We start from the raw sequence: 27,918 nt of genomic DNA, 5'->3' as shown, positions 1-27,918 counted from the left end.
GTGGGGTCGCTCCTCCCGGCCGCCGCCCTTGGCCTCGGATGTGGGGTCGCTGCTCTCGGCTGCTCCTGCACCATAGCACCTGGCACTCTCAGCCGCCGCTCCTGACTTGCAGAGTACATCATGGAAAATGCTGGGTTGGTTGAAGCAGAAGCTGGAATCAAGATTAGGGGGAAATATCAATAACCTCAGATACTCAAATGATACCTTTATGTCCAAAAGTGAAGAGGAACTAAAGAGCCTCTTGATGAACGTGAAAGAGGAGAATGAAAAAGCCAGCTTATAACTCAGCATTCCAAAACTAGGATCATGGCATCCAGGCCAACCACTTCATGGCAAATAGATGAGAAAACAGTGGAAAAAACATCAGACTTTATTTTCTTGGGCTCCAAAATCACTGCTGATGGTGACTGCAGTCATGAAATTAAAAGACACTTGCTTCTTGGAGGAAAAGCTATGACCAACCTATATAGCATATTAAAAAGCAGAGACATTGCTTTGCCAACAAGCGTCTGTCTAGTCAAAGCTATGGTTTTTCCAGTAGTCATGTATGGATGTGAGAGTTGGACTATAATAAAAAAGCTGAGCACTGAAGAATTGATGTTTTTGAACTGTGGTGTTGGAGAAGACCCTTGAGATGCCTTGAACTGTAAGAAAGATCCAACCAGTGCATCCCAAAGGAAATCAGTCCTGAATATTCATTGGAAGGACTGATGTTAAAGCTGAAACTCCAATACTTTGGCCACCTGATGCAAAGAACTGACTCCGTGGAAAAGGCCCTGATCCTGGGAAAGATTGAAGGCAGGAGGACAAGGGGACGACAGAGGATGAGATGGTTGGATGGTATCATCGACTCGGTGGACATGAGTTTGAGCAAGCTCTGGATGATGGTGAAGGACAGGGAGGTCTGCTGTCAATGGACAGGGGTTGCAAAGAATTGGACATGACTGAGGGAGTGAACTGAACTGACTGAATATAATTCTTCTGAAGAGTGACAGTTTCTGAGTGTGTTTTGGGCCAGCACCAGACAATTCAGTTACTTAGAATTACTGAAGATATTTCTGCTAAAGACCAACAATTTAGAGATGCCTCCAGCCCTGCCTCAGGCCTTGCATTCAAGGGACATAAATTTGCTACTTAATTACACAATATTTGCCATCAGATTGTGCAGTGGACATGGTGGGATTTGAATGAAGTCACCAGAAAGTGTTTGTAGGCTGATACTTTTACTCTACTGGGAGCTTAGACTATCAGGGTTCCAGTCATGAATGACAGTTTGCTGATTTTGCATCTGTGCAGAAATTCTCTTATTTTTTTCACAGATTATTTGGTTAATCAGTAAAGTTAATAAGGATATGTTCCAATTTTATTTTAATGCCTAGATGCTAAGTCTCTTTAAGTAATATTTGTTTCTTCTCCTGGATTGTTAAAGTAACTGAGGCGAGGTTAGGCTTTCTGGCACTCCGTTGTATAACACATTTTTATTGAGTGATTGTACAATTAGCTCCATTATTGTATATAACTTAGACTGAGAGTGAACACATTTGCCCTTGGAAGGCATACAACCTTCTAAAATATAAGGAAACTATTTCAAGCATTTTTGTTATATCAATCAGAAGTTAAGTTTTTTCCTCCATTCTTAGACTTAACAGTTTATTTCCTGTTTATGAAAAGAATGTCCTTTTAATGTATTAAAATCAATAAAATGGATATATGCCTCTATTATATATCATAACTATAGCAATTTAGCAATATTTACTAACTTACATGCTGTTCATGGTATGTAGTATTAAAAATACCTTGCTTTGTCTCAAATTAAAATATAATTCTTATAACTGAGTTGGCCTTTATGTATACACTGTGTATAGATATGTAATAAGTGTGACATATTTTAATTAAAGAAATAAATATAAATTATTTAAATTAATTAAATTTAATTTTAATTAACATATTAAGACATATTTTAATTTGTCTAGTGCTGTGCTCAAACTACTGCACAATTGGACTCATCTCACATGCTAGTAAAGTAATGCTCAAAATTCTCCAAGCCAGGCTTCAGCAATATGTGAACCGTGAACTCCCTGATGTTCAAGCTGGTTTTAGAAAAGGCAGAGGAACCAGAGATCAAATTGCCAACATCCGCTGGATCATTGAAAAAGCAAGAGAGTTCCAGAAAAACATCTATTTCTGCCTTATTGACTATGCCAAAGCCTTTGACTGTGTGGATCACAATAAACTGTGGAAAATTCTGAAAGAGATGGGAATACCAGACCACCTAACCTGCCTCTTGAGAAATCTGTATGCAGGTCAGGAAGCAACAGTTAGAACTGGACATGGAACAATAGACTGGTTCCAAATAGGAAAAGGAGTATGTCAAGGCTGTATATTGTCACCCTGCTTATTTAACTTTTATGCAGAGTACATCATGAGAAACGCTGGACTGGAAGAAACACAAGCTGGAATCAAGACTGCTGGGAGAAATATCAATAATCTCAGATATGCAGATGACACCACCCTTATGGCAGAAAGTGAAGAGGAACTAAAAAGCCTCTTGATGAAAGTGAAAGAGGAGAGTGAAAAAGTTGGCTTGAAGCTCAACATTCAGAAAACGAAGATCATGGCATCTGTTCGCATCACTTTATGGGAAATAGATGGGGAAACAGTGGAAACAGTGTCAGACTTTATTTTGGGGGGCTCCCAAATCACTGTCTATAGTGGCTGCAGCCATGAAATTAAAAGACGCTTACTCCTTGGAAGAAAAGTTATGACCAACCTAGATAGCATATTCAAAAGCAGAGACATCAGTTTGCCGACTAAGGTCCGTCTAGTCAAGGCCATGGTTTTTCCTGTGGTCATGTATGGATGTGAGAGTTGGACTGTGAAGAAGGCTGAGCACCGAAGAATTGATGCTTTTGAACTGTGGTGTTGGAGAAGACTCTTGAGAGTCCCTTGGACTGCAAGGCAATCCAACCAATCCATCCTGAAGGAGATCAGCCCTGGAATTTCTTTGGAAGGAATGGTGCTAAAGCTGGAATTCCAGTACTTTGGCCACCTCATGTGAAGAGTTGACTCATTGGAAAAGACTCTGATGCTGGGAGGGATTGGGAGCAGGAGGAGAAGGCGACGACTGAGAATGAGATGGCTGGATGGCATCACGGACTCGATGGACGGGAGTCTGAGTGAACTCCGGGAGATGGTGATGGACAGGGAGGCCTGGCGTGCTGCAGTTCATGGGGTCGCAAGGAGTCAGACACGACTGAGTGACTGAACTGAACTGAACTGTGCTATAATAAAGTACATTAGGATTCATTTATTAATAGTTTCATTGGGTCTCCACACATACCCTGCCATAGAGTGTAAACATAAAAAAGGAAAAATTTAAAGAAGTATACGAAACCTCTGGGAAGGCTTGTTCTTCTGATTTTGGTCCATGGTTTTTATAATGGTTTTGAATGGTACAATATGTTCTATATAGGAAGAACAATCCATTTATTTTGAGATAATAAGTAGCAAAGTTATGAATATGTATTGTTCAGACTTACTGTGAGTCTATCTTGTAATTTATTTAGTCCCATCTTTTAGTATCATCCATTATAATGATGTTAAAAATACACTATCTATGTCTTCTGGTGATGGAGGAGTCCACATTTTCTAATGCTTCAGGGGTTTGATGTTGATACTCTTTCTTTTACTACTTGAACATTAGTTAGACCTTCAGCTTGATCAAGTATATTTGTTATGTGAGTTTTTAAGTAGATATTTAATGTGTGAAGTTATATATGGTTTTCTCCTTACAGTTTTAGTATAGTCATATACATGCAACCATGCATGTATATTATTTAGAAAGTGTTTTTGTTCATTGCTTTTGCTCCTCTGTCCATGGGGATTCTCCAGGCAAGAATTGGAGTGGGTTGTCATGCCCTCCTCCAGGGCATCTTCCCAAGCCAGGGATTGAACCCAGGTCTCCTGCACTGCAGGCATATTCTTTACCAACTGAGCCACTAGGGAAGCCCATATGTCACTCAGTTCAGTCGCTCAGTTCGTGTTCCAACTCTGTGACCCCGTGGACTGCAGCAGGCCAGGCTTCTCTGTCCATCACCAATTCCTGGAGCTTGCTCAAACTCATGTCCAACAAGTCAGTGATGCCAACCAACCATCTCATCCTCTGTCATCCTCTTCTCAACCTGCCTTCAATCTTTCCCAGCATCAGGGTCTTTTCTAATGAGTCAGTTCTTCACATCGGGTGGCCAAAATATTGGAGCTTCAGCTTCAGCATCAGCATAAGTCCTTCCAGTGAATATCTTTTAGGATTGACTGATTTGTTCTCCTTGCAGTCACTAGCTGACTTTTTTTGTGTGCAGTGAAAGCTGTGTGCTTACTTATGAAGTTTAATTAACCTGCTTTTTCAACAAGGGACAGGATAAAACTGTTTTTAATGTTTTCACAAAAATTAATCAAATTATAAGACTTCATTGAACATGGATATTTATGAAGTTCAGCCATTTCTGTAGACTGAAGCATCTATTTCCTGGATCGAAATTAATGATAATACTAAATTTACTCCTTTACAGTTACATTGAACATTAAAACCAGGATGCTTTTGTGTCAATTCCATAAGCAAATGCCATGAATTTATCATTTCGTAGTTATGCTATTGGCAGTCAATATCTTTAATCACCTATTAGGAAATTTAATTAAGAAAAATGTTTTATATTAATGAAATTCTAGTCTGAATATTTTAGGAGGGAGTTTTGTTGAGTGTCACTTTTATTAATAATAGATAAATGTCTTACAAAGACAAGTTAGAGTACTTAAAAGTCAATGATACATTTACAGCCTCATAATGCATGGAAAGATGAAGCACATATAGTTTAAAACGGCATATTTAGATTTTAGAATATATGTTTTATAAATGTTTAAGCAAAACTGTTGTATTTTAATGTGTGATGATGAAATTCACGCTAAGAAAGCTGTTAAAACTTTCGGAATGTGAGGGAAGTATATTCGTGTACTAAAATATATGCAACTATTGGTGTATACTGCAGTACTTAATGTGTTTTTTTAGATTTATGTTAGTCATTTTTAGTCAGTTGCCAGAACTGAAAAGCGGAGTTTCCAAAGCTGCAAAATCTATTCCATCCAAATGAGCATTAATGTGCTGGCCGCACACCTGAATGGCCTGGAAAAACATATATACATACGCACATACGTGCATGTGTTCCAGTTCAGTTCAGTTTAGTCGCTCAGTCAGGTCCGATTCTTTGTGACCCCATGGACCACAGTATGCCTGGCCTCCCTGTCCATCACCAACTCCCGGAATTTACTCAAATTCATGTCCATCTCCTCGGTGGTGCCATCCAACCATCTCATCCTCTGTTGTCCCCTTTCCCTCCCCCCTTCAATCTTTCCCAGCATCAGGGTCTTTTTGAATGAGTCAGTTCTTGGCATCAGGTGGCCAAAGTATTGGAGTTTCAGCTTCAGCATCAGTCCTTCCAATGAATATTCAGGACTGATTTCCTTTAGGATGGGCTGGTTGGATCTCCTTGCAGTCCAAGGGACTCTCAAGAGTTCTCCAACACCACAGTTCAAAAGCATCAATTCTTTGGTGCTCAGCTTTCTTTATAGTCCAACTCTCACATCCATACATGACTACTGGGAAAACAATAGCTTTGACTAGATGGACCTTTGTCAGCAAAGTAATGTCTCTGCTTTTTAATATGCTGTCTATGTTGGTCGTAACTTTTCTTCCAAGGAGCAAGCGTCTAATAATTTCTTGGCTGCAGTCACCAACTGCAGTGATTTTGAAACCTAACAAAGTAAAGACTCTCACTGTTTCCATTGTTTCCCAATGTATTTGCCATGAAGTAATGGGACCAGATGCCATGATCTTAGTTTTCTGAATGTTGAGTTTTAAGCCAACTTTTCAGTCTCCTCTTTCACTTTCATCAAGAGGCTCTTTAGTTCTTCTTCACTTTCTGCCATAAGGCTGGTGTCATCTGAGTATCTGAGGTTAAGCCAATTAAATTAGACTCTTTATTCATGATCATTTCCCTACACATTTTATACCTGATAGAAAACCATTGCCTGAAAGCAGTCTTTTCATAATAAAGTGTATTCAGTGTCATTACTGAATTATACCAGAAACATTAGCTTTTGACTCTGCATATAAGGAGCCATTTTTGCACAACAGACATTCACAAGATACAAATATCCAGATTTGCTCAGGAAAAGGTGAGTGAAACAATGTTTAAGTCAACATAAGGATTTGGAGGGAGAGACAGAGGGGCCCAAGCATTCCAGTTTCTAAGATCTAAATCAATTCCTGAAGGATGCAATGAACTGTTTCCCTGAAGCCTTTAAAATAGTGAGGATTTTTGTAATTTCTGTATCCTTAAAGACTTCTCAAAGCAGCTTCCAACTTAATGACTAATTATTTTTTTCTTTGAGCCCCAAGCATATCTCAGTAAGTCTATTAATTTGTCACAGTATTTCAGAGTGAATCAGAATTTGAGAAGTCATCAGCCTTATTACTTGGTATGTGAAGTTTTTGGGAGAAAGCTTTATGAATTGAGATAATCTTTTGAATATTTGAAGTTACTGCTTAGTAGTAATTTTAATTTTATTTTTATTGTAGATAGTTTTTCTTTCAAGAGGAATGGTGTCATACTATTAAAGACGAAAAAGCTTTAGTGAAATATATTTAAACTTTAAAATATGAAGTTTCACAAACAGTAAAAATATGGTCTTATATTCCATTCCCTAAGACCGTCCAGAAGAATATTTGAGATAGTCACAAATTCTTGTACAGCTTTTAAACTTGGTGATTTTGGGAGGGATATAGACTCCATGTGGAGTAAATTTTAACAGAATATGGCTTCATAGAATATATTTCTAGTTATTTACATGCCATATTTGAAAAACATTGTTTATTATAGTGTATATAACACTCTCCCACTTTCCTAACACATTATGTAAAAGGAAAAGAGGCAGCTACTAAAAAACTGAAATGCATGCAATTTTTGTGCCTACACATTTTAAACATTTTTTCTGTTTCTGTCATATTTCTTTTATCATGCTTATTATGCTTGTCATGTCTGTCATCTACATAAAATTCTTTATTTATGACCTTCACAGACAGCATCCAAACATTTTCTTAACAGTGAGCTGGGCATCTCACTCTTAACTGGCATGCTTTACTCAATCGCCTAGTATTTTTCTCTTTCAACATCCATGAGGAGAAACTGTTTCATTGATTTAACCTGATGTTTAAAATGTTAAAGGTCATTAATTCTCACACGGTTATCCACTTTGGACTTTCTTCCTATGCGGATACTTACAGCCCTGCTGCTTTGCGTTGATTTTTCTTCTTCTTCTTTTTTCCTCAAATGCTTTCTTTCACATTATATTTTTAAACCAAAAAATCCAAAGTAAATGTTCATAAATCCATGTTTAAAAAGTTAGAATTTTTAAAGTCTTCTTTATGATTTAGTAAAAGTGAATACTCTATCAGTTGTATGTACTCTTTTGCTAAAAGCTTTTTTGGATCTTTAACTTTCACATCACTTTTTCAAAAATGTCCTAAAACTGTGTGTCCAGTTATAGGGACTAGAGAATAATTTTGAAAAATGATGTAGTTCAGAAGAGTTGAAGAAGGGGCACTAAAGTCTAATACTTATGTCAGTGCAGTGAATACAGTTTTAGCCAGTATCACTCATGACAGTCTGTGTCTTGGCATGGGTAGTCCTTTGAGGGGCAGTGCGTGGGATAACCTAGTTCTTTCTGTACTTTTTACGTGTTTCTAGGCTGAGAGGAAAGATAACCCTCCTCTAGGACAATATGCGTTTGTGACACACACTCATTCTGGGAGTGCAGGTCACAGCCTGTGCAGCGCAGATGTGTACAATCTGAGATGCACACCCCCGAGATTATGAAATTTATTAACACTTCATAGATTGAGGAAGTTGCATATAAGGTATTCCTTCTCCACTTCAAAGCCATTGCACTCTTCCTTCTCTCCCTACTGTGCAGGTGACTTGGATTATTACTGGCTGGATCCCGCTACATGGCATAGCCGGGAAACATCACCTATTAGCTCGGTGAGCATCCGGAGAGGGTGATGTGGGAGCTTGGGGAAGATGTAGGCCATTCATCATCCTTTGCTGATATGTGATAGACAGTAACCTTATTCTGCTTCATTATATATCTTATGAAAGAAAATACTGATTTCATTTAAGACAGTACAGTTTTGAAGAAAAATAAGTTAGCACTGAATAATACTTCAAACAAATTTTAAAGGAGTAAAAGCAAGTGTTAAGTAATGGCTATATGTGAATGAGCTATTATTTGCTTACCATTACTGACAACTCAGAATACAGAATTGACTTGACTGATATCAGCAGATATATTTTAATATTTCATTTCATTTCATTTCAGAGCTGTATTTGGAGAGGTACTTAGTTTCTGACTTTTTAGAATGATGTAGTATAATAAGTGCCTATTTCGAAAAAATTACAACTGTAAATGAAAATTGTTATAAGCCAAGGATAGAGCCCATGAGAATAAGGAATCCCCTCAGAGTGTCCTTAACTGAGGAAATTGCATCATACTACAACCAGTAATTATGTGTGTATAGGAAAGAGAATGGCAGGTTTATCTTCTTAACTTTGCTCATGTTTTAATAGCATCCTGTAACGTGGCAGCCTTCTAAAGAAGGGGATCGATTAATTGGACGTGTTATTCTTAATAAGAGAACAACCATGCCCAAAGAATCAGGTGCATTACTGGGTCTGAAAGTAAGTATCCTGGTTTATGTTTCTTAAATGATGAATTAAAGTGTGACTGCATTCAACAAAGTTTCTGACAGTGGTCATCTTCTCCTCTTCAGAAAAAAGTTCTTCTAGTAAATATATCTTGTTAATATAGTGATGGCTTATGGTGTATTTAGTACCTTTATCTGGGTAGTATTTTAAACTCATTTTGTTAAAATGGAATACAGATATGTTAGGAAACTGCAATAAAATGTAGAAGAATAGTAGAATTTTCCTCTGAATATAAAGTTCAAGGACTGTTTTTATATTAAAATGGTTTTAATGGCAAGTAGTAACATTAGATAATATGAACCTCATAATTTTATTATATTTTGACAAGCAACCTCAAAGACCACTGAAGAGATCGTTTCCTAAGTGCAATAGAATTTATACCCAAAGAGTAAAATGTACCTTTAAAAATATTAACTGACTTCTAACAGATAAAAAAGAAACTAAAAATTACAAATATTTTGTTTGGCAAGAAAAAATATATATATATACATTTTGTTTTATTGTGTGTAATGTGTATGAATGTTGTCACATGGTTTTATTTGCTTTCATAAACATTCATAAATGTTGCTTTAAAATGATTATTTACCAAGAGATTGTATTGTATAGTTGGGTAATAGTTTGATCTCTTTAAAACCATTGCCTATGAATCCAACTAAAACCTTTTTTTTTTCAGCTAATGTCACTTTATTGATTATTATCATTAATTCTCTTGCTATGAACCAATTCTAATCACCTCCACTACTGGCCATGTCCCTATTGATCAACTTCAACTTTTGATGATACCCCTCTCATTTTTAATCATATGGATTGAGCCCCTGCACTGGGACAAATTAAACTGAGAACCTTTCAGATATGTTTAATTTTAGTTATTGAGGAAAATCCAGGTGAGCATGTTAACCATTCAGTGATATAACTCAGCCTTGGAGACTCAGATTGGATCCTCTATGTATATCAGATGAGGAGGTCATTCAGGTGTTCAGGAGATGTGATAAACTTAGGCTGTTACTCTGCACCATGGTGAACTGCTTCCCCAAAGTAGTCTGTTCTTGGTTTAAATTTTAAATCCTCAGTCTTTGTCTTAGACTAAAAATATGTGAAAAGGATCAAGTTCCCATGTCACAGTGGACCATGGTCAATTATAGAAATTCAAGTGAATTTAGATAAAGAAAAATGAACTCCAATATTAGTAAAGTGTCAAACACCTGTTGTCTGATGGTGAAAGGGGACATCGTGTATTCTTAGGGGCACGTTGTCCCTAAGACACCCTTTTGTGTGAGGTTGGTACAACCAACCAGTATATAAACTTCCTTAGGACACATTATCTCACATGCAGTGGGGTAAGTTGCTACTATGCTGCAGTCCCCTTTAACCAAAAATAGATTTCACTTCATTTTTGTTCCTACACTCAATTGTAAACATACCACGAAATATGTAGGAATAATTCCCCAAACTAAGAGACTTTTGTTGCAGAGTTAGTCTTGGGAACTTACACATGTATAATTATCCAGGTTGTTGGAGGAAAAATGACTGACTTAGGACGCCTCGGTGCCTTCATCACCAAAGTAAAGAAGGGTAGCCTTGCAGATGTGGTTGGACACTTGAGAGCAGGTAAAGTTCCTCTTTTAATATCTAAGTCATATGTACTCTATGCATGAGTTGGTGGTTTTCAATTTTGGGTAAGTTATGTATGCCCATTAAGTAAACAACCAGTTTTCATGCAGGCATTCAGATATTTTTCCGGATATGAATATTTAATTGATTGTCATAATATACAACTATACATGAATAGCAGTTTGGAGAGAATGAGTCAAATCTTTGCATTTATATAAAAATAAATAGATGCAAAATGCCAAAGGATTACTAACTTTTGTATATGGCTGCATAATGTTGCTACAAAAGTCTGAAACAGTTAAGCCTGTGAAGAAAATCATGTCAGAGTTTAGTCCTTTATTTTATAAGTCATAGTAATTACTAAAGTTTTTCATAATGGTCCCAAAACACTTATTTATTACTGGAGTTTTTGTAAAATATAATCACAATCACATTTCTTACAGAGATTATATATTATTTGTTCATTTTAATGTGACATATATTGTTAGATTCATGTAGATGTGGTACTTCTTGGTATTTGGAAATTTACATTTTGTTACTTTGTAACCTTAATATGATATAATAACATCATTTACACGTTGAAATGTGCCATACTTAGTAGCAACATATTTTAAAATTTATTTTTGATAAATCTTTTATTTTTCATTTAGTAAAAACCATATAAACATATTTTTTACCAGTTTGCTGTACTTCAGAGTTTAGTAGAAATCTTTTGGTGAGAGTATTTGCTTACCCATTTGCCAGACAATCATAAAGAAAACAGAGTAAGCTGACCTGTCAAAGTGAGGATTAATAACCCATAGCATGTGGAAAGAGAACATTTCTGGACTATTTTCTTCAGTTTTTATAGCTTAAGGTTATAATTATTGGAACCTTTATAAAAATATTCTATTAAGGACATTTTTCCTGTAACTGATTATGAGAGTGTCAGTTCAAGATCATTCAGATTTTTATTTGCCTAGGGATGTGCTCTCCAGGTATTGTATAGAGGGAAAATCCAAATGCGAGGTTTTTCTCCATCTGCTATATGCATAGCTTTGAAGATGTGTACTGTCCTCTGTTATTTCTCATCAGGGACTATTATTATTCTGTAAGAACATAGCTCAATCAGGAGTGACTATGTTATTAAACCGATTCTGCTTGTTGAGGGACTTGAAACTTGAAACGTTATAAGAATCAGTTGTTGTCTACTCAAGTGTAAGATAACTTTGACTACAGAAATCTGAATTTGCAGATCAGATTCTGAACATGACATTTTTTTTTAATTTTTGTGTTTTTTTTTTTAATAGACAGTTACTTAAGAAAGTCAGGTTTTCTTTGTATATATATCCCTTAGTGATTAATTCACTTATTTAACCCTCTTATGTGCCTAGAGTCTGAGAAACTTAAAACTAAAACGTTAGAAGCTCTACTTAAATAACTGTAAAACATATAAATGTGGTTTTCACTTGAAGCAATTGGTGTGCTTGAAAATTAGACAGTATATCCTGTTTGATTTACATGGTTATTTAGGAACTGTTTTCCTTCTGTTTACATATAAACAGCGTTAGTCTGTAAAACTGGTTTGTTTGTTTAGCATGACATTTGTTCAGCATCTGCAGTCTTGCCTTAATCTGCAGTCTTGCCTTAATCTGCAGTAGCTTTTCCTACTGCTGTTCCCTTCAGTCCTTGCCCACTGCTGGATGATGGAGTCACAGACACCCCCAGCCCCCTTGTTAAGTGCCTCCATCGTCCCTCAGGCACCATCTGCTTGGGTTGAAGCTCTGCAGTCTGCCCTCTGCCAAAAGTCCCGCCCCCTCCTTCCGCACCCCGACCCGCGGCGGTGCTGGTCCACCTGCGGCCCCAGGCGCTGTTTCCACCTGCAGGACCTGGCCGTGCCTGTCCTCCGCACGGTGGCTTTGCTGTTCCTGGGCTCTGCCGGTTGATGTCCTTGCCATCCTTCAAAACTCTTCTAAAGTTGATTGTGAAGCATTTCCCGATACTTCCCCTGAACAGTAACCAGTCCCCTCCTCCCTGGTGCAGCCGGACCCTCTTTCTGTTCCTCACATGGATTTCTCTCATTGCATACAACATTTTATTAAAGGGATTCAGTTTTGTATTTCTCCTCTAACAAATTTAAAGACAGAAGAAAGCCTCTTTTTCATCTTTGTTTACTCATTATCTTTCATAAATAGTTTTAAGGAGACCACCTTCTAATTTAGGACTTCTTGATTTGTAAGTAAATCAATACATATATTAATTTTATATTAAAAGTAGTGCTGTCAGATTGCTGTCTATAAGAGGAAGAATTTTATAATGCAGGTTTTTTGCAAAATGTTGATTGCAGCACATTACTGGATAGTAAAGTTGATTTAATGGGTTACATTCATTATTTAAAAAAATAGAACAAAATAGAATAGAAAATATCAGGGTAATTATTATTTTAGAAAATAGTTTTTCATACAGACACACACATATACATTCACATGATGTAAACTTTCTTTTTTTTTTTTTTTTTTTGGTCAGTAAATTTAAAAGAATCCTAATATATTTTAAAATTGTATTACTTTTTTTTTTTTTAATAAAGTGATGTGTATTCATTCCTGTTTGAAAAACTGCAAGTTAACATCTTAGGTCAAATGATCAGAAGTCATTTAACTATTTGTACTAACCATACTCTTTTATCATACCTAAACAGCATTATATGCTTTTCAAATATTTGCCTTTTTACTTTTGAGTAAGCAAACACTTGGCGGTAAGGAGAAGAATTATTTTAAAATAAACCCAGCAAAGCAAAAATCTACTTTTTTAAAAAGGCATAACTAAAAACTAAAAAGTTCCACATTTGTCATTAGCTTTAAATGTATAATGATGATATCGATCCATTTATTACAGACATATTTCATTTGCTACTGAAGCATTACAGGAACTGATAACAGCAAAATAAGCATACACAAAACAAACACAAAACTAAGACTCCTCAAAGTATCCCTGCGGCTAGGATATTTCAGCTGAGTCTCTATTGTCAATTCAAGGGTCATTGCAGAGACATTTGAAAACTAAAACTGCTCTAAATATTTATGAAAATAAGTGTTTTTTTTTTTCCAAATGGTCTTTGGTGAAAGTTCTGGTTAATATAGCAGGTGATTAGTCCTTGTGTTTTAATACTGTGTTACTCTCCTCAGTGAATCTTCAGTTACTTAACAACTTAATATGTATTATATTTTTATTATTTAAAAATATTTTCTAATTTTACCTTAATTACCATGAAATGTATTATGTATAGAACGTGTGTGTATGAACATCTGGAAGTAGGTTGACTGTCATGCAACAATTTTACATCTGCTTGCTTCGTAATTTTGCCATAGCTCCCTGCGTTACCCTCTGGGTATGAATTCAAATCCTTTCATGCATTTTTATTCTGTTGTGCATCTGGAGAAGGCAATGAAGCATGACTTATAGTTGGAAAATTCATGCCAACAAATGTTAATTGCTATTTCTACCAAAAGTAAAGCAGGATTATGCAGCATTTAATAATCTTTCATGTATAGAGCTGCCTACATTTATATTATGGAGGGCATGCTGCTAACTATTATTTTTGATGTTGCCAAATGAGCTATGCTAATTCCATCCCATAGCATGAGATGATTTTTATATTATTTCTGATATTTCTCAAAAGATAAAGGTAGTTTGTGTTGTACTGTTTCAAATGACCAGTAATCTTCTATGGGGGAAAGAAAAAAACAAAAAAAGTGTTTAGAAAGAACCATTTAGCTGACATTATATGGCAATCAATTTGCTTTCAAGAGCGGAGCCTAGACGATTAAACTATTTGTATATGTTTTGCATTTTTTTGTTAAAAAAAAAAAAAAACAAGAAAAGATAAGAAAAATAGAATATATAAGGTAAAAAAATACCCTTTTTTTTAAATTCAAGGGGATGAAGTTCTAGAATGGAATGGTAAACCCCTGCCGGGAGCTACAAATGAAGAAGTTTACAACATTATTTTAGAATCAAAATCAGAACCTCAAGTTGAAATTATTGTTTCAAGGCCTATTGGGTAAGGCTAAAAAAACTTGCTTCTTAAGTTTAGTAAATTACATGTATTAGCAGGGTTTCTAAAAGAAGTTTATACATTCATGCAGTACATGTTACAATGGATAGTTTTTTCTTCAAATATGGGCATACATTTTAGATCTTTCAAATCTCAATTTTTTAAACTTGGACTGAATTTCCTTCACTACATTTTAGGAGCTCCACTATTTAACAATTGTAGTATCAAAAAGTATGTATTTTTCATAAGTGGGCTATAAAGTAAAAATATTTTCTTTTAATGGTAGAACTATTTATTTTTATAATCCTAAATTATTATAGTATTTCCTTAAAGAGTCACTTATAAACTCATCTTTTTGTGATATTTAAAATAGTAGTCATTTCATACATCTACATGACTTTTTGTTACTCTACTAGGAATGGAATACTTTTTCTATATCATTAATTATGGGTAGTTCCAAATTTTATTTAAAATCAAGCAAGTATGAAATATTTAAGCATTTTAATTGGCCATGATAATCGGTGTGATATTTTTAAAACTCCAATTTTCAGCATAATTTAATAATCTAGAGTCAATGGGATATTTTCTCTCTGCTTATAGAGTTCCCATATTGGTATATTTTCCTAAGAAACCCACAAGTCCAGAATATTCATTTTGCCTGTCTATAATTTTTTGGAAGGTATTTTGAACTGTTTCATAATTAGCTTAATGTTTGAATATATTTTTTGAAATTATTCCTTTTTCTATTCTCTAAAATATTATAGAGCCATAAATGCAAGACTTTTTATGGAAGAGTAGTAACCGTAATTTTTGTTGTTCTCATGAATGCGTATCAATGCAAAACATGCAAGAAAATATAATTATCCTAATTCTCAAAGAACTGAAACTGTGTGATCATATATTCTAAAGAATAATATACATATATAAAACTCTAAAGTGAAGGCAAGCTTATAATCAATTTTAAGTGGTGATTATTAAGAATAAAGATTGAAGGCATTTGCAGAAGTATTGTACATTTCATGCAGATTTTTTAAGAATAACAACACTATATAATTTATGCTAGTTTTACATGATGTGTTCTAGTGCTGAGGTAAACATGAGGCTGGAAAAGAGGTAAGTAAATTGGAGAATGAATCAAAAGTATAAAAAACAAAACTTAAAGCATTGGGCACATTGCCGAATACTTTCAAATATATAGTGGTTTTAAAAGTAATCAGCCAAAATACCATTGATTCATGGTGATTTAAAAAATAAAAATTAGCAGACAGTTAAAGTGGACTGGAATAACATTCTCATTATCTTTAGTGTAAAGACAATTTTAAAAGTATTCTTTGCATAAACAGACCTAAACCATCATGGATTGTGGAACTCAAAGGATATGGGAATACAAAGATTATATTTAAATAAAATTTAAATCTGACATCAACTTTTGAGTTAATAGGGAATTTATTAGACTCTTGGAAGAATAATTCTAGATATATTTAGTAATTATGTTTCATGTAGTTCTACAATTAAAGCAGAAAGGAGATATGTATTCATTGTTTAAGGGGATAGTTATAGTGATTCCAAGAATCATCCCAAATGTAACTTACACACACACTGACCACCATGGTCTAATAGACATCAGCCATCCTGAGGTACCACCCATTTTTGCTAGCCCACCTAATGTAATGTTCTTTACCTTTACGATTGTAATTTTTATCCAGACTATTTTACCACCTTATTTGTGAGCAGAACAATTTCAGAAGGCTTGTATAATTGTCAAGAGGACATTTTTTGCCTGAAAATATTACTGAAGCAATTAACAAACATTAAATATATTTTAATTCTGTCTCTTCAAAAGAATTTTTTTGTAACTTCTCCACAGTTCTTCTTTCACAGACACATAAAATTCAAAGTTTCTATCTAGTTAGTTTTGAAGTTCCAAATTTCACTTTCATAACTGAGACTAATTTTCAAAGAAGTTATATTATCTAAAAAAATATCGTTTCTAGATTTTTAACAATTGATTTTTTGCCTTTGAATTTGCCTTTGAATTAAGAAGGTAGAAAAAGATAAGTAGTTGGTTTCTTGTGTCTTAAGTATTGAATAATTAGCCTCATTATCACATAAAATATATATTTCAGACACATTATTAATTGTATATGATTATATAATAAAATTTGGCTTCCCACATGGCGCAGTAGCAAAGAACGTGTCTGCCAGTGCAGGAAACACAAGAGACACGGGTTCTATCTCTGGGTTGGGAAGATCCCTGGTATTGGGAAATGACAACCCACTCCAGTATTCTGCCCTGGAAGATCCTCTGGGGGAGGAAATAGCAACCCATTCCAGTTTCTTTGCCTGGAGAACCCCATGGACAGAGGAGCCTAGTGGGCTTTAGTCAGTCCATAGAGTCGTAAAGAGTCAGACTCAACTGAAGCGACTTAGCACCAGCATTCTTGCCTGGAAAATTCCATGGACAAGAGGAGCCTGGTAGGCTACAGTCCATGGGGTTGCAAAGAGTCAGACATGACTGGGCAGCTGAGCACACATAAAATACACAAGATTAATTGTCATTTGTAAGAAGTAAAAATTGTCGGTGGTTGGAATTACTTTGCCCAAAAATGTGAAAATGAAAGTCAGGAAGATAAATCACCAAACAGAAAACTGTTTTCGTTTCAATTCCCTCCAAAAGTGCAAAGAAAAACGTCAAAGTGAAGTTAGTTCACAAAGTAAGTGGTTAGAAATTCTTAAATAATATTCTGATAATTTTATTGGGACTAGCTACCTCCAGTCTGCTTTAATTTGTCCTGTTAATACTTGTATATTGTTAATGGCCTTACACTGATACAAAAATACCTTGGAAAAAAGAAGTTAAATAGTTTAATACAATGTAATTCCCAAACCAAGCTGGTCCAGGGTTCTAAGGCCACAGTGGATAATGGATGAAGCCAAGGTCATGCTAAATATTTATTCAGAATAATTTGTGAGTGTGTCAGGAGTGGGTGTTCTCACAAGTCACTTTCTAATCATCTAGTAAATGGCCATATATTTAGCTAACTTCAGCATAGAGATACGAATCTCTGTATAGGGTTATATATGTGTATATGAATTATATATCCACATATATAATATATTTTGGCTTTTTTGTTGCTAGCTTGAACCATTTTTAATTTCCAAAGCAATCCATCTTTTTCGTTTTATTAACTTTGCCCATGATATTCACCATATTATTTTATTCTCAGGAGATGTTTCCATTCCTTTCATTCAGTAAACTCTTTCAGATGTGTTTGTAAAGCATATTAGTGATTTATAAAATATGTGTCATTTTGATTTTCTAGAATTGAAATAAAATATTGCCTTTAACATTTTTTATTTCCAAAACCTGCTGTTTTGGTGGTAAAAATATTGTGGTGATTTTAGCCACAATATTATTCTGATTGTTGTCATGTTAAAGTGTTTTGCTATTAAATATATAAAAACTTGTTTTTACTGAAGTTTGTGTGTGTGTGTGGTGTTTGACATTCATGCACATTAGAAATTGCCTTAATGGTAACTCTTGTCCATTTCCACACCAAAAGGATTTTTGACACCACTGAGATAAAGTGTGGTTATGATTGCCTCAGGGAGAGTGGTTTAGCTAATGGGATTTTCACCATGCCCTGTTTTTTGTAGTGACATTCCAAGGATTCCTGAGAGCTCCCATCCACCACTGGAGTCCAGTGAGTATAAACTCTAAGATCTTTTTCAGTTATTTGATAGAAACGAGTTGTCAACTATGGGAAATCCAAAGAAGATCTGCTTTTTTTTCTCTTTCTATGCTTTGTGTATGGGGGGGTGTGAAAGTGAAAGTGAAGGCGCTCAGTCCTGTCCGACTCTTTGCGACCCCATGGACTGCAGCCCACCAGGCTCCTCCATCCATGGGATTTTCCAGTCAAGAGTGCTGGAGTGGGTTGCCATTGCCTTCTCCAGGGGATCTTCCCGACCCAGGGATTGAACCCTGGTCTCCTGCATTGCAGGCAGACGCTTTACCATCTGAACCACCAGGGGATGTGAATATGTCTATCAAAAGTTCAAAAGTTGTAGAAGATATATGTGGCTATGTAAATTTAATAGTTAAATTTAATAAAAGGTTAAGGTTTTTTTACTCTTTAAAAAAAAAAGATGTTCAAAAATCTTTCTTGGCAGTAGCCTTCTGCATCTTAGCATTTAGGATGCACAGAGCAAAAGTAATAAACAGTAACAGTTCTATTTGTCTATTTGTTGTTGTTTCGTTTCTAAGTTATGTCTGACTCTTTTGCGACCCTATGGATTATAGTCCTCCAGGCTCTTCTGTCCAGGAGATTTCTCAGTTTTCTCTGTATTTCACAGAACACTAGAGTGGATTGCCATGTCCTTCTCCGGGGCATCTTCCAGACCCAGAGATCTGAACGAAATCTCCTGCTTAGCAGGCAGTGAAGAGGAAATGGCAACCCACTCTAATCTTCGTGCCTGGGAAATCCCATGGGCAGAAGAGACTGGCAGGGTACAGTTAATGGGGTCACAAAGAGTTGAACATGACTTAGTGACTAAACACAACAACAATTCTATTTGCCTTATATAAACATGTGTTTTGATGCTGGATTTTTCAGTTTCACTGGAAACTGACTTCATGGCATGAGCAGTCTAGTGAAGGAAACAGGCACAGAAGCAAATAATTTTAATTCAGTGTAACAGTGTGGAATATGACCATGAAGGTGATGGGTTGGGTAGGGGGAGATTTCAGCGTAAATAAAGGGGTTGAGGCTAGAGGGTTAAGTTATCTACATGGACATTAAAGGGACTCCAGATGAAAGATGATAATGTGGGTAATGAAGGTTTCAAGGACAGTGTGGAAGTGACTTAAATATTTACTTTGCAATGTATTGGCATTAAATTGATAATACTAGGGCTTTATCACCAAGTGTTATTATGTAACCTAGCTTGTTGGAATAGTGATTTTAGGAGAAAACAAGTGATAGTTATAAGAAGGAAATTTATGAGTGGGATGAACAGGAAGTAGGGATCAGGTGAGTTAATCAAATGTATAGCATCATGTTCCACATTCCTGCTAGACATGAACCCATGGTTGGTTTTGAGTTTTCTAATATGAAGAGAGACATTGGACCAACTGGATAATTTACAATGTTGCTGTTGCGTTTTTTTTTTTTTTAAGTGTATAATATTAGAAAAGTACTGTTAGAAGCAACAATGTCTGAGAACTAAGAAGAAAATTATCCTAAGAATACTCCATCAAGGAGACACAGTTAACAAAGAATTTTATAGCACTGTATCTTATATTTAAAAGTCTTTGGAAGGTGCAGAATGACACTGTGTGATTTAATTTAACCATATTGATAATTTGCATGTATGGAAAAAAGTGTGGATGATGTACTCTTGGGAAAAGGTTCATACGTACTGTTTTCTCAATAAAACTAAGTTTTGATGGCTGTGGGTTCAAGGTTATACTTGCTGGGGATATAGCATTCTGCAGATGCTTAACCTGCTGGTTGTGGACACTTAATCAGTGACCCAGGAAAAGTGGACTTTCTTTTGAAAGTGGGGAGAAGACCCTCACTGCGGTGCTGTGTGGGAATCACGATCCCTCCTCCACAGGTGAATCACTAGACAGCATCCTCAGACAGTCAGGAGACAGATCGATAAGATCACAACCGAAAGAGGTGGAAGTCTTGTTGTAAAAGAGCGATGAATACTATCTCAGCGTAGATGCAGCTCATAAATTACATGATTTGTGCATTCATTTTAATTTCAGTGAGGGCAGTTCATCATAGATGATCCTAAGATAATTAACATAATGGGTACCATCTTTCTTATCATTAATGCCTGAAGCCTTTAACTATGGGTAAGGCTGTACAAGAACCTACATGGGACAATACCCTCTAGAAACTTAGAAAGTCAATGCTAACAGAGTGAAGCAAACAAATGCAATATGTGTTTATATCACTTTAAATTCCCTTAAAATAGACAATCCAAGAACACATGAGAATAACTTTCTACGACCTCCCCACTGAAAGTGGTTTCTACTCTTACGGGTGGCACTGAATTATGATTGTATACCAATAACATATGCACTTAACATTTCACGAAAAATATGTATTCTTCACATATAGGTTATAATTATGTTGTTAAAAAGTACTTAATTTCCCCCCTCATTTTAGGTTCTAGTTCCTTTGAGTCTCAGAAGATGGAAAGGCCTTCCATTTCTGTAATTTCTCCCACAAGCCCTGGAGCTCTCAAAGATGCACCGCAAGTGTTACCAGGACAACTTTCTGTATGTATTTGCAGTGCATGTTGCTGACCATTAGTGTCAGCTCCCTGCTCGGCTTCTGTCTTTAAAGTGTGTGGCTTTCCTTGAAGCCTGTGACATAGAATCATTTCACAGCATCATCGACCTCATCAACTTTTCATTCACTTCTTAGATTGTTCCTTTACTCACATATTTACTTGAACATATCTATGGAGTGCCTACAATGTGCCAGATGTGCTGAACATTAAGTGATAACTTAAGAAAATAAACTATCAGTTACTTTTGTGTGTGTTGGATGAAACTTTCTAAGGTAAGTAGTTGGTTAGACATCATAAACGCAGAAAGTCGTGTTCTGTTTCCTTAACAACCTCATTGTCCTGGATCTTGGAAAACTTAAATTTAACATATTTTTTTAACTTCTTAAGACATTTGACGAAACGCTCCATTGCTGATTTTAGTGTGAAAAAGCTACAGTTTTCTTCACTATTGTCTTATATGTGATCTGGGAAAAGCTGAAGTCAAGAAGCTGTGGCTAATACAGGATGTTTGTGTTAATAGCTAATAGAAAATCCTGCTTCACACAGTTCTATAGTAGCTGGTCTTCTGCTACGTCGGTAATGTGTGGATTTCTATAGTCTATTTTTTGCTGTTCTCCTCTTAGTTTTAATTAAATAAAAAAGGTAGCTGGAAAATTGTTGTTGTTTTTAAAACCTTGCCTGGTTTTAGCTTCTGTTTTCAGTAGCTTGAAGATCTCTGTCTAGTCCCTGTACCACTGTTTCAGTGTGTGTGAGAATCTCTCATACACACCACCTATATTTTAACAGGGATAAAAATCCATCTCAGATTTATGAAAAACACACCTCTGGAATTAATTGAGAACAGAGACATGGATTGGTACAGATCTGGGTTTGAATTCTTAATCTGTCTCTTACCTTACTGCTGCTGCTGCTGCTAAGTTGCTTCAGTCGTGTCCGACTCTGTGAGACCCCATAGACGGCAGCCCATCAGGCTCCCCCGTCCCTGGGATTCTCCAGGCAAGAACACTGGAGTGGGTTGCCATTTCCTTCCCCAATGCATGAAAGTTAAAAGTGAAAGTAAAGTCGCTCAGTCGTGTCCAACTCTTAGCAACCCCATGGACCAAAGCCTACCAGGCTCCTCCATCCATGGGATTTTCCAGGCAAGAGTACTGGAGTGGGGTGCCATTGCCTTCTCCTTACTACTCCCTTGTTAAATTAGCTTATTTTGTTACAATGACTCTTAAATATATTACAATAAGTACCTATTAAACAACTTATCCTACCATAAACCCAAAGCTAACTTCTAAATTAAAAAAAAAAAAAAAAAAGAATTAAAGTTAACATTGTCTCCTGCCAGTACAGATACTGCCCTGACTTTCTTCACAGTTTGCCAGCAATGTTTCAGTTTGCTCTTTTCCTGGTTTTCTTTATTCATGCTATCATGAATCTTAGTTAATAGAAATATCACTTGGTCTTCATTTGGTTTGAAGGAATCATATATGCAGGCTACCTTCCTTTTTGCTTTCCTCCTCTCGTGAAAATTAACCTGTAATAGGTTAGTTGAAAATTAAATGAGGAACGCAGCAGTACCTGGTGTAAAGATGCCTAAAGTAAATGTGTTTCCTGACCTCTTCCAAGTTATCTCAGTATACTGTTTTTAGCATCAGACGTTTTGTTTCAGCCACAAGTGGTGCTGCAGAATGCCTTTAGTCATGCTATAATCATTCAGTTCAGTTCAGTCGCTCAGTCATGTCCGACTCTTCGCAACCCCATGAATCGCAGCACACCAGGCCTCTCTGTCCATTACCGACTCCCGGAATTCACTCAGACTCACGCCCATCAAGTCAGTGATGCCATCCAGCCACCTCATCCTCTGTCCTCTCCTTCTCCTCCTGCCCCCAATCCCTCCCAGCATCAGTCTTTTCTAATGAGTCAACTCTTTGCATGAGGTGGCCAAAGTACTGGAGTTTCAGCTTCAACATCATTCCCTCCAAAGAATTCCCAGGGCTGATCTCCTTCAGAATGGACTGGTTGGATCTTCTTGCAGTCCAAGGGACTCTCAAGAATCTTCTCCAACACCACAGTTCAAAAGCATCAATTCTTTGGCACTCAGTTTTCTTCCCAGTCCAGCTCTTACATCCATACATGACCACTGGAAAAACCATAGCCTTGACTAGACAGACCTTTGTTGGAAAAGTAATGTCTCTGCTTTTCAATACGCTATCTAGGTTGGTCATAACTTTTCTTCCAAGGAGTAAGCATCTTTTAATTTAATGGCTGCAATCACCATATGCAGTGATTTTGGAGCCCTAAAAATAAAGTCTGACACTGTTTCCACTGTTTCCCCATCTATTTCCCATGAAGTGATGGGACTGGATGCCATGATCTTCGTTTTCTGAATGTTGAGCTTTAAGCCAACTTTTTTACTCTCCACTTTCACTTTCATCAAGAGGCTTTTTAGTTCCTCTTCACTTTCAGCCATAAGGGTGGTGTCATCTGCATATCTGAGGTTATTGATATTTCTCCTGGCAATCTTGATTCCAGCCTGTGCTTCTTTCAGCCCAGCGTTTCTCATGATGTACTCTGCATCTAAGTTAAATAAGCAGGGTGACAATATACAGCCTTCATGTACTCCTTTTCCTATTTGGAACCAGTCTGTTGTTCCATGTCCAGTTCTAACTGTTGCTTCCTGACCTGCATACAGGTTTCTCAAGAGGCAGGTCAGGTGGTCTTGTATTCCCATCGCTTTCAGAATTTTCCAAAGTTTATTGTGATCCACACAGTCAAAGGCGTTGGCATAGTCAATAAAGCAGAAATAGATGTTTTTTCTAGAACTCTCTTGCTTTTTCAGTGATCCAGCGGATGTTTGCAATTTGATCTCTGGTTCCTTTGCCCTTTCTAAAACCAGCTTGAACAACAGGAATTTCACAGTTCACGTATTGCTAAAGCCTGGCTTGGAGAATTTTGAGCATTACTTTACTAGCGTGTGAGATGAGTGCAATTGTGCGGTAGTTTGAGCATTCTTTGGCATTGCCTTTCTTCGGGAGTGGAATGAAAACTGGCCTTTTCCAGTCCTGTGACCACTGCTGAGTTTTCCAAATTTGCTGGCATATTGAGTGCAACACTTTCACAGCATCATCTTTCAAAATTTGAAATAGCTCCACTGGAATGCCATCACCTCCACTAGCTTTGTTCGTAGTGATGCTTTCTAAGGCCCACTTGACTTCACTTCCAGGATGTCTGATTCTAGGTGAGTGATCACACACTGAACAGTTGCATTCAGCATTTAAAAACAAGAATAATTATTTCAATATTTCCCTCTTCCCTTATTATTTTTTCTAAAATTTTTACCATTATTTTTATTAAATCACACGGTATAAGAGTATATATCAACACTGCAGGCCTGCCTATTGTAAGTCATGTTTAAAATGTGTGAAGAGGAAAGTCAAGTTCTAAAGTGGTTATGCGCTCATGTTGGTATTCTTTGCTGAAAATTCAGTTGTATTTTGCAACTCGAAATGTCCTTCAAAAATAATTTAACATTTTTTTGAAATGTTAATTCCTTGTGATTTTTATAAATGGTAATTTCTGTGTCCCTTGCACTTAGGTTAAGCTGTGGTATGACAAGGTGGGCCACCAACTGATTGTCAATGTTCTGCAAGCCACAGACCTACCCCCTAGAGTAGATGGGCGTCCCAGGAATCCCTATGTAAAAATGTATTTTCTTCCAGATAGAAGGTATGACATTTTTTTAATATGCAAAAATCTTTATTTATAGAAAAAGTAGAATTTCTTCTCCTGGGATATAGTTTCATTTAGTTTTTGAAGTTTTATTGAGGTATAATTGATATACCAAAATTTCCACATACTTAATTATTTATATTTTGATGAGTTTGCACATATGTGTACACCTTGATATAATCTTAAAATATAATAGGCAATTCTCTGTGGGGGGATGAGCTACATATTGTCCCTAAAAAATTCCCTTAAGCCTTATATTTCTTTAAAATAACCTGTCAATTTAAAATTTTTTCCTTACCTTGTTTCTACATCTATTGGTCTTTGATAGCTACATCATTTAGTATGTACCCTGTGTGTGTGGGTCTATAATCGTAACAACTGCTTATATCATAGTTAAAACTAGAATTGTATTAAACTCAACTGTCTTTTCAGACTTTTATATAACAGGTATAAATTACAAATGGTAAAAATATTCCAAGATCAGTATTGCATGTAGCTACAGTAGGTGGCAGCATATACTTGCGTTTGCTTTTTCATTTACAAAGCATATTTACTTTTCAGTGATAAAAGTAAAAGGAGAACCAAAACAGTAAAGAAAGTCCTCGAACCAAAGTGGAATCAGACTTTTGTCTATTCGCACGTGCATCGTAGAGACTTTAGAGAACGGATGTTGGAAATAACCGTGTGGGACCAGCCCAGGGTGCAGGAAGAGGAGAGTGAGTTCCTTGGAGAGGTGAGTATATAATCAAGACCCGAGTGAGATGCTTCCTGCCGCTTCTTCAGCGTGCATTATAGTGGCTGCTTCCTTATGCTTTGCGAAAGGCTTTGATCTAACCCGAGGGCTGTCCTTTCAGATCCTCATAGAGTTGGAAACAGCGCTTCTAGACGATGAGCCACATTGGTATAAACTTCAGACTCATGACGAATCTTCACTACCTCTGCCTCAGCCATCGCCCTTCATGCCGCGGCGACACACCCACGGTGAAAGCGCCAGCAAGAAGCTGCAAAGTAGGTGGACGCTCTGCTCAGCTGCCAGGAGCAATTGTGTCCTTAGGTCTGAGTTCCATATTGACGTTCAGGGTACTTTTTCTAATGTTCATTAGAGATTATTGAAAAATTAGTCATCTATATAAAGAAGCCTGGCAAGACCGTTTTCTCCATTTTCCCAGTGCAAGTAATACATACAGTATAGTAGAGTCATTCCAGAGGTGAAAGTTTATAACCTGTGAATTATAATCCTTTGTGCTGATGGAGTTGTTCATTGGCTGACTGATGGGGCAGTTATTGCCTTAATTGATGGGCTGCTGTTTAGAATATCTTAATAACCATATAATTCCTGGATATTTTAGTATTATTTGTAAGAAACATCTTCTCAAAAGCATTGTAAAATCTGTTTTATTTTATTCATCTGATGATTGGAGGGAAAAAAAGTACTTTTTTTGCATTTATTTATTAATTTTTGAATTATGACTAAATCTCTTATTGGACAAATGAAACTTAGAAGCCTCATTTTGGTAACCTGGAATCAATGTTCAAATAATTGTTCAAATGTTCATATAATTAAACATGTCATATTAGTGCTTCTCCAGTGAATTATTTCCTCAGGTTAAATCTTTAATGCAGTGTAATGGCTAATTTTGAAGGCTAAGCATAAATATTTATAAAGGGACCTGATATCCTTTCAATGACATGAGTTCCACAGAGTCCCAGCCAAGAAAGGTCTCTCTGAACCTTTCCACTCAGCCCCATCCTGCCTGCACTGTGCAAGAGGGTGTATAAGTGGGTAGAAAACGGTATGCACTTTGCTGTAGACCTTAATTAAAGAATAATTTGCAAAGTCAAAATACTGTTCTATGAAATCTTCTTTCTTATGAGTGTCTTCAGTGATTATAAGGATGCTGAGAACATGGTGTCCTTGGAGAACAAGTACTTGAAAATGAACGGCACATGAACTTCACAGAATATATATGTACAGGAAAATCACTTTTTTGCACCCTGAGACATTGAAGTCAATATACTTCATTCACTAAAACTAAAGTGTTTAGTAGTACTGTAATTAGCATGTAAAGAGAAAACTGACCATGCCCTCCACATTTCCTGACCCGAGCAGACGCAGAGGTATCTGTTTGCCTTCCTGTCGTGCAGGGTCCCAGCGAATCAGTGACAGTGACATGTCAGACTATGAGGTTGATGATGCGATTGGAGTGGTCCCTGCAGGTGCGTGGGGGGAGCGTGGTGGCGTCACGGTGCTTCTGTGCTTGCTGTCCTGTGGGGTTCCTGACTTCCCTGGGTCCCACGCTGCAGATCTATAGCACAGAGAAGTCTGAATGATATTATTCCATGGTGACTTGTGTTCCAGATTATTGAGCAAGTGTGCAATGGACTAGTAACTATTCGTTAACATCCCCCTTAAATTAAATTAGATAGGTTTTCCTTTAGAAGCATGGCTCGTGAGGTTAAAACTGTCAACTCAAAATGTTCTGAGCAGAAGTGAAAGTATGAATTCTGAAAAGATAGAGTTAATTTTAAAATAAAAATCCCACTCTCCTATGTTTTATAGTGTATCTCTGTGACTTTCCTTCCTATGTTTCTGGAAATAATGTAGCCGTCCATGGAATATACCGAGAAATGTGCATGGCAGGGTTTAAATTGCATGTGGCATGGCTTAACTTCAATGCTTTTGTGATGTGCTGATTATACGTAGAATGATTATACCTAGAATGTGTATGTATGTTTTACAAAAAGGAAATGCTTTAGAAAAGTCTATTATTTAAGTCAGTGTCTTTTGTTACTGTATAAATTAGGAAAATCTTTGTAATACTTTGCAGTTCACACCTGTTTCTCACCTGACTCTAGTCAGAAAGTGAGCAAAACCAATTAGTGAAAACTTACTTTCTTGGCACTAACCCTGTTCCTTTTATTTGCTAATGAAAAATAGGGAGATATTCAAATGAGAAAAAAAATTAAGAGAACATGTTAGGATATTAAGAACATTTTCTTAGGACAATATTGACATATGCCCGCTTAATTTGCATAATTCCTCAGACAGGTATTCACCTAATTTGAAGGCAATGGTTTTGGTAAATGTCAATAGACAGATGCCACACTAGTGACTGAGCTTACAATTTAAAGATTTTTTACGACTTCATTAAAACTGGGAGACTATTATGGAGAGTTCCCTTAAATTAGGCTTCATTTGCTCCCTGTAATTCAGAGAAAATGTTGTCTTTGATCACTGCATGAAGTGACAGATATCCTTAACAACAATAAATCTGGCTCTGTGCATATCTGTATTCTTAGATTACCCCTTGATATCAGACCATCAGCGAGAGTTTTAAATAATAGTGGATAATTGTGGATTACTGTTCATGTTTTGCCTTCAGAGTTTGTTGGTTTCTAAAAGGATCAGAATAAACAGACACATTCACTCTA

General features: G+C 36.4%; 1 protein-coding gene across 26 annotated transcripts in view; it reads left to right on the top strand.

The window, feature by feature from the left end:
* RIMS1 (regulating synaptic membrane exocytosis 1) overlaps positions 1-27,918 on the top strand; it is a 600,054-nt gene that overhangs the window by 404,617 nt on the left and 167,519 nt on the right. For 25 of the 26 annotated variants that reach the window (XM_040261377.1, XM_040261371.1, XM_040261372.1 and 22 more), the window contains 10 exons: positions 8,026-8,093; positions 8,679-8,789; positions 10,325-10,424; positions 14,343-14,466; positions 18,118-18,164; positions 20,640-20,752; positions 24,353-24,483; positions 25,048-25,219; positions 25,341-25,494; positions 26,632-26,703. In XM_040261377.1, coding sequence (XP_040117311.1) covers positions 8,026-8,093; positions 8,679-8,789; positions 10,325-10,424; positions 14,343-14,466; positions 18,118-18,164; positions 20,640-20,752; positions 24,353-24,483; positions 25,048-25,219; positions 25,341-25,494; positions 26,632-26,703 — 1,092 coding nt within the window. Of the gene's footprint in view, positions 1-8,025; positions 8,094-8,678; positions 8,790-10,324; positions 10,425-14,341; positions 14,467-18,117; positions 18,165-20,639; positions 20,753-24,352; positions 24,484-25,047; positions 25,220-25,340; positions 25,495-26,631; positions 26,704-27,918 lie in introns of those variants that run through there. The other variant, XM_040261373.1, reaches the window with a different exon arrangement.

This window comes from Oryx dammah, unplaced genomic scaffold (genome assembly GCF_014754425.2).
Source record: "Oryx dammah isolate SB20612 unplaced genomic scaffold, SCBI_Odam_1.1 HiC_scaffold_19, whole genome shotgun sequence".
Lineage (NCBI taxonomy): Eukaryota > Metazoa > Chordata > Mammalia > Artiodactyla > Bovidae > Oryx > Oryx dammah.
This window is presented reverse-complemented; position numbering and strand designations above follow the sequence as displayed.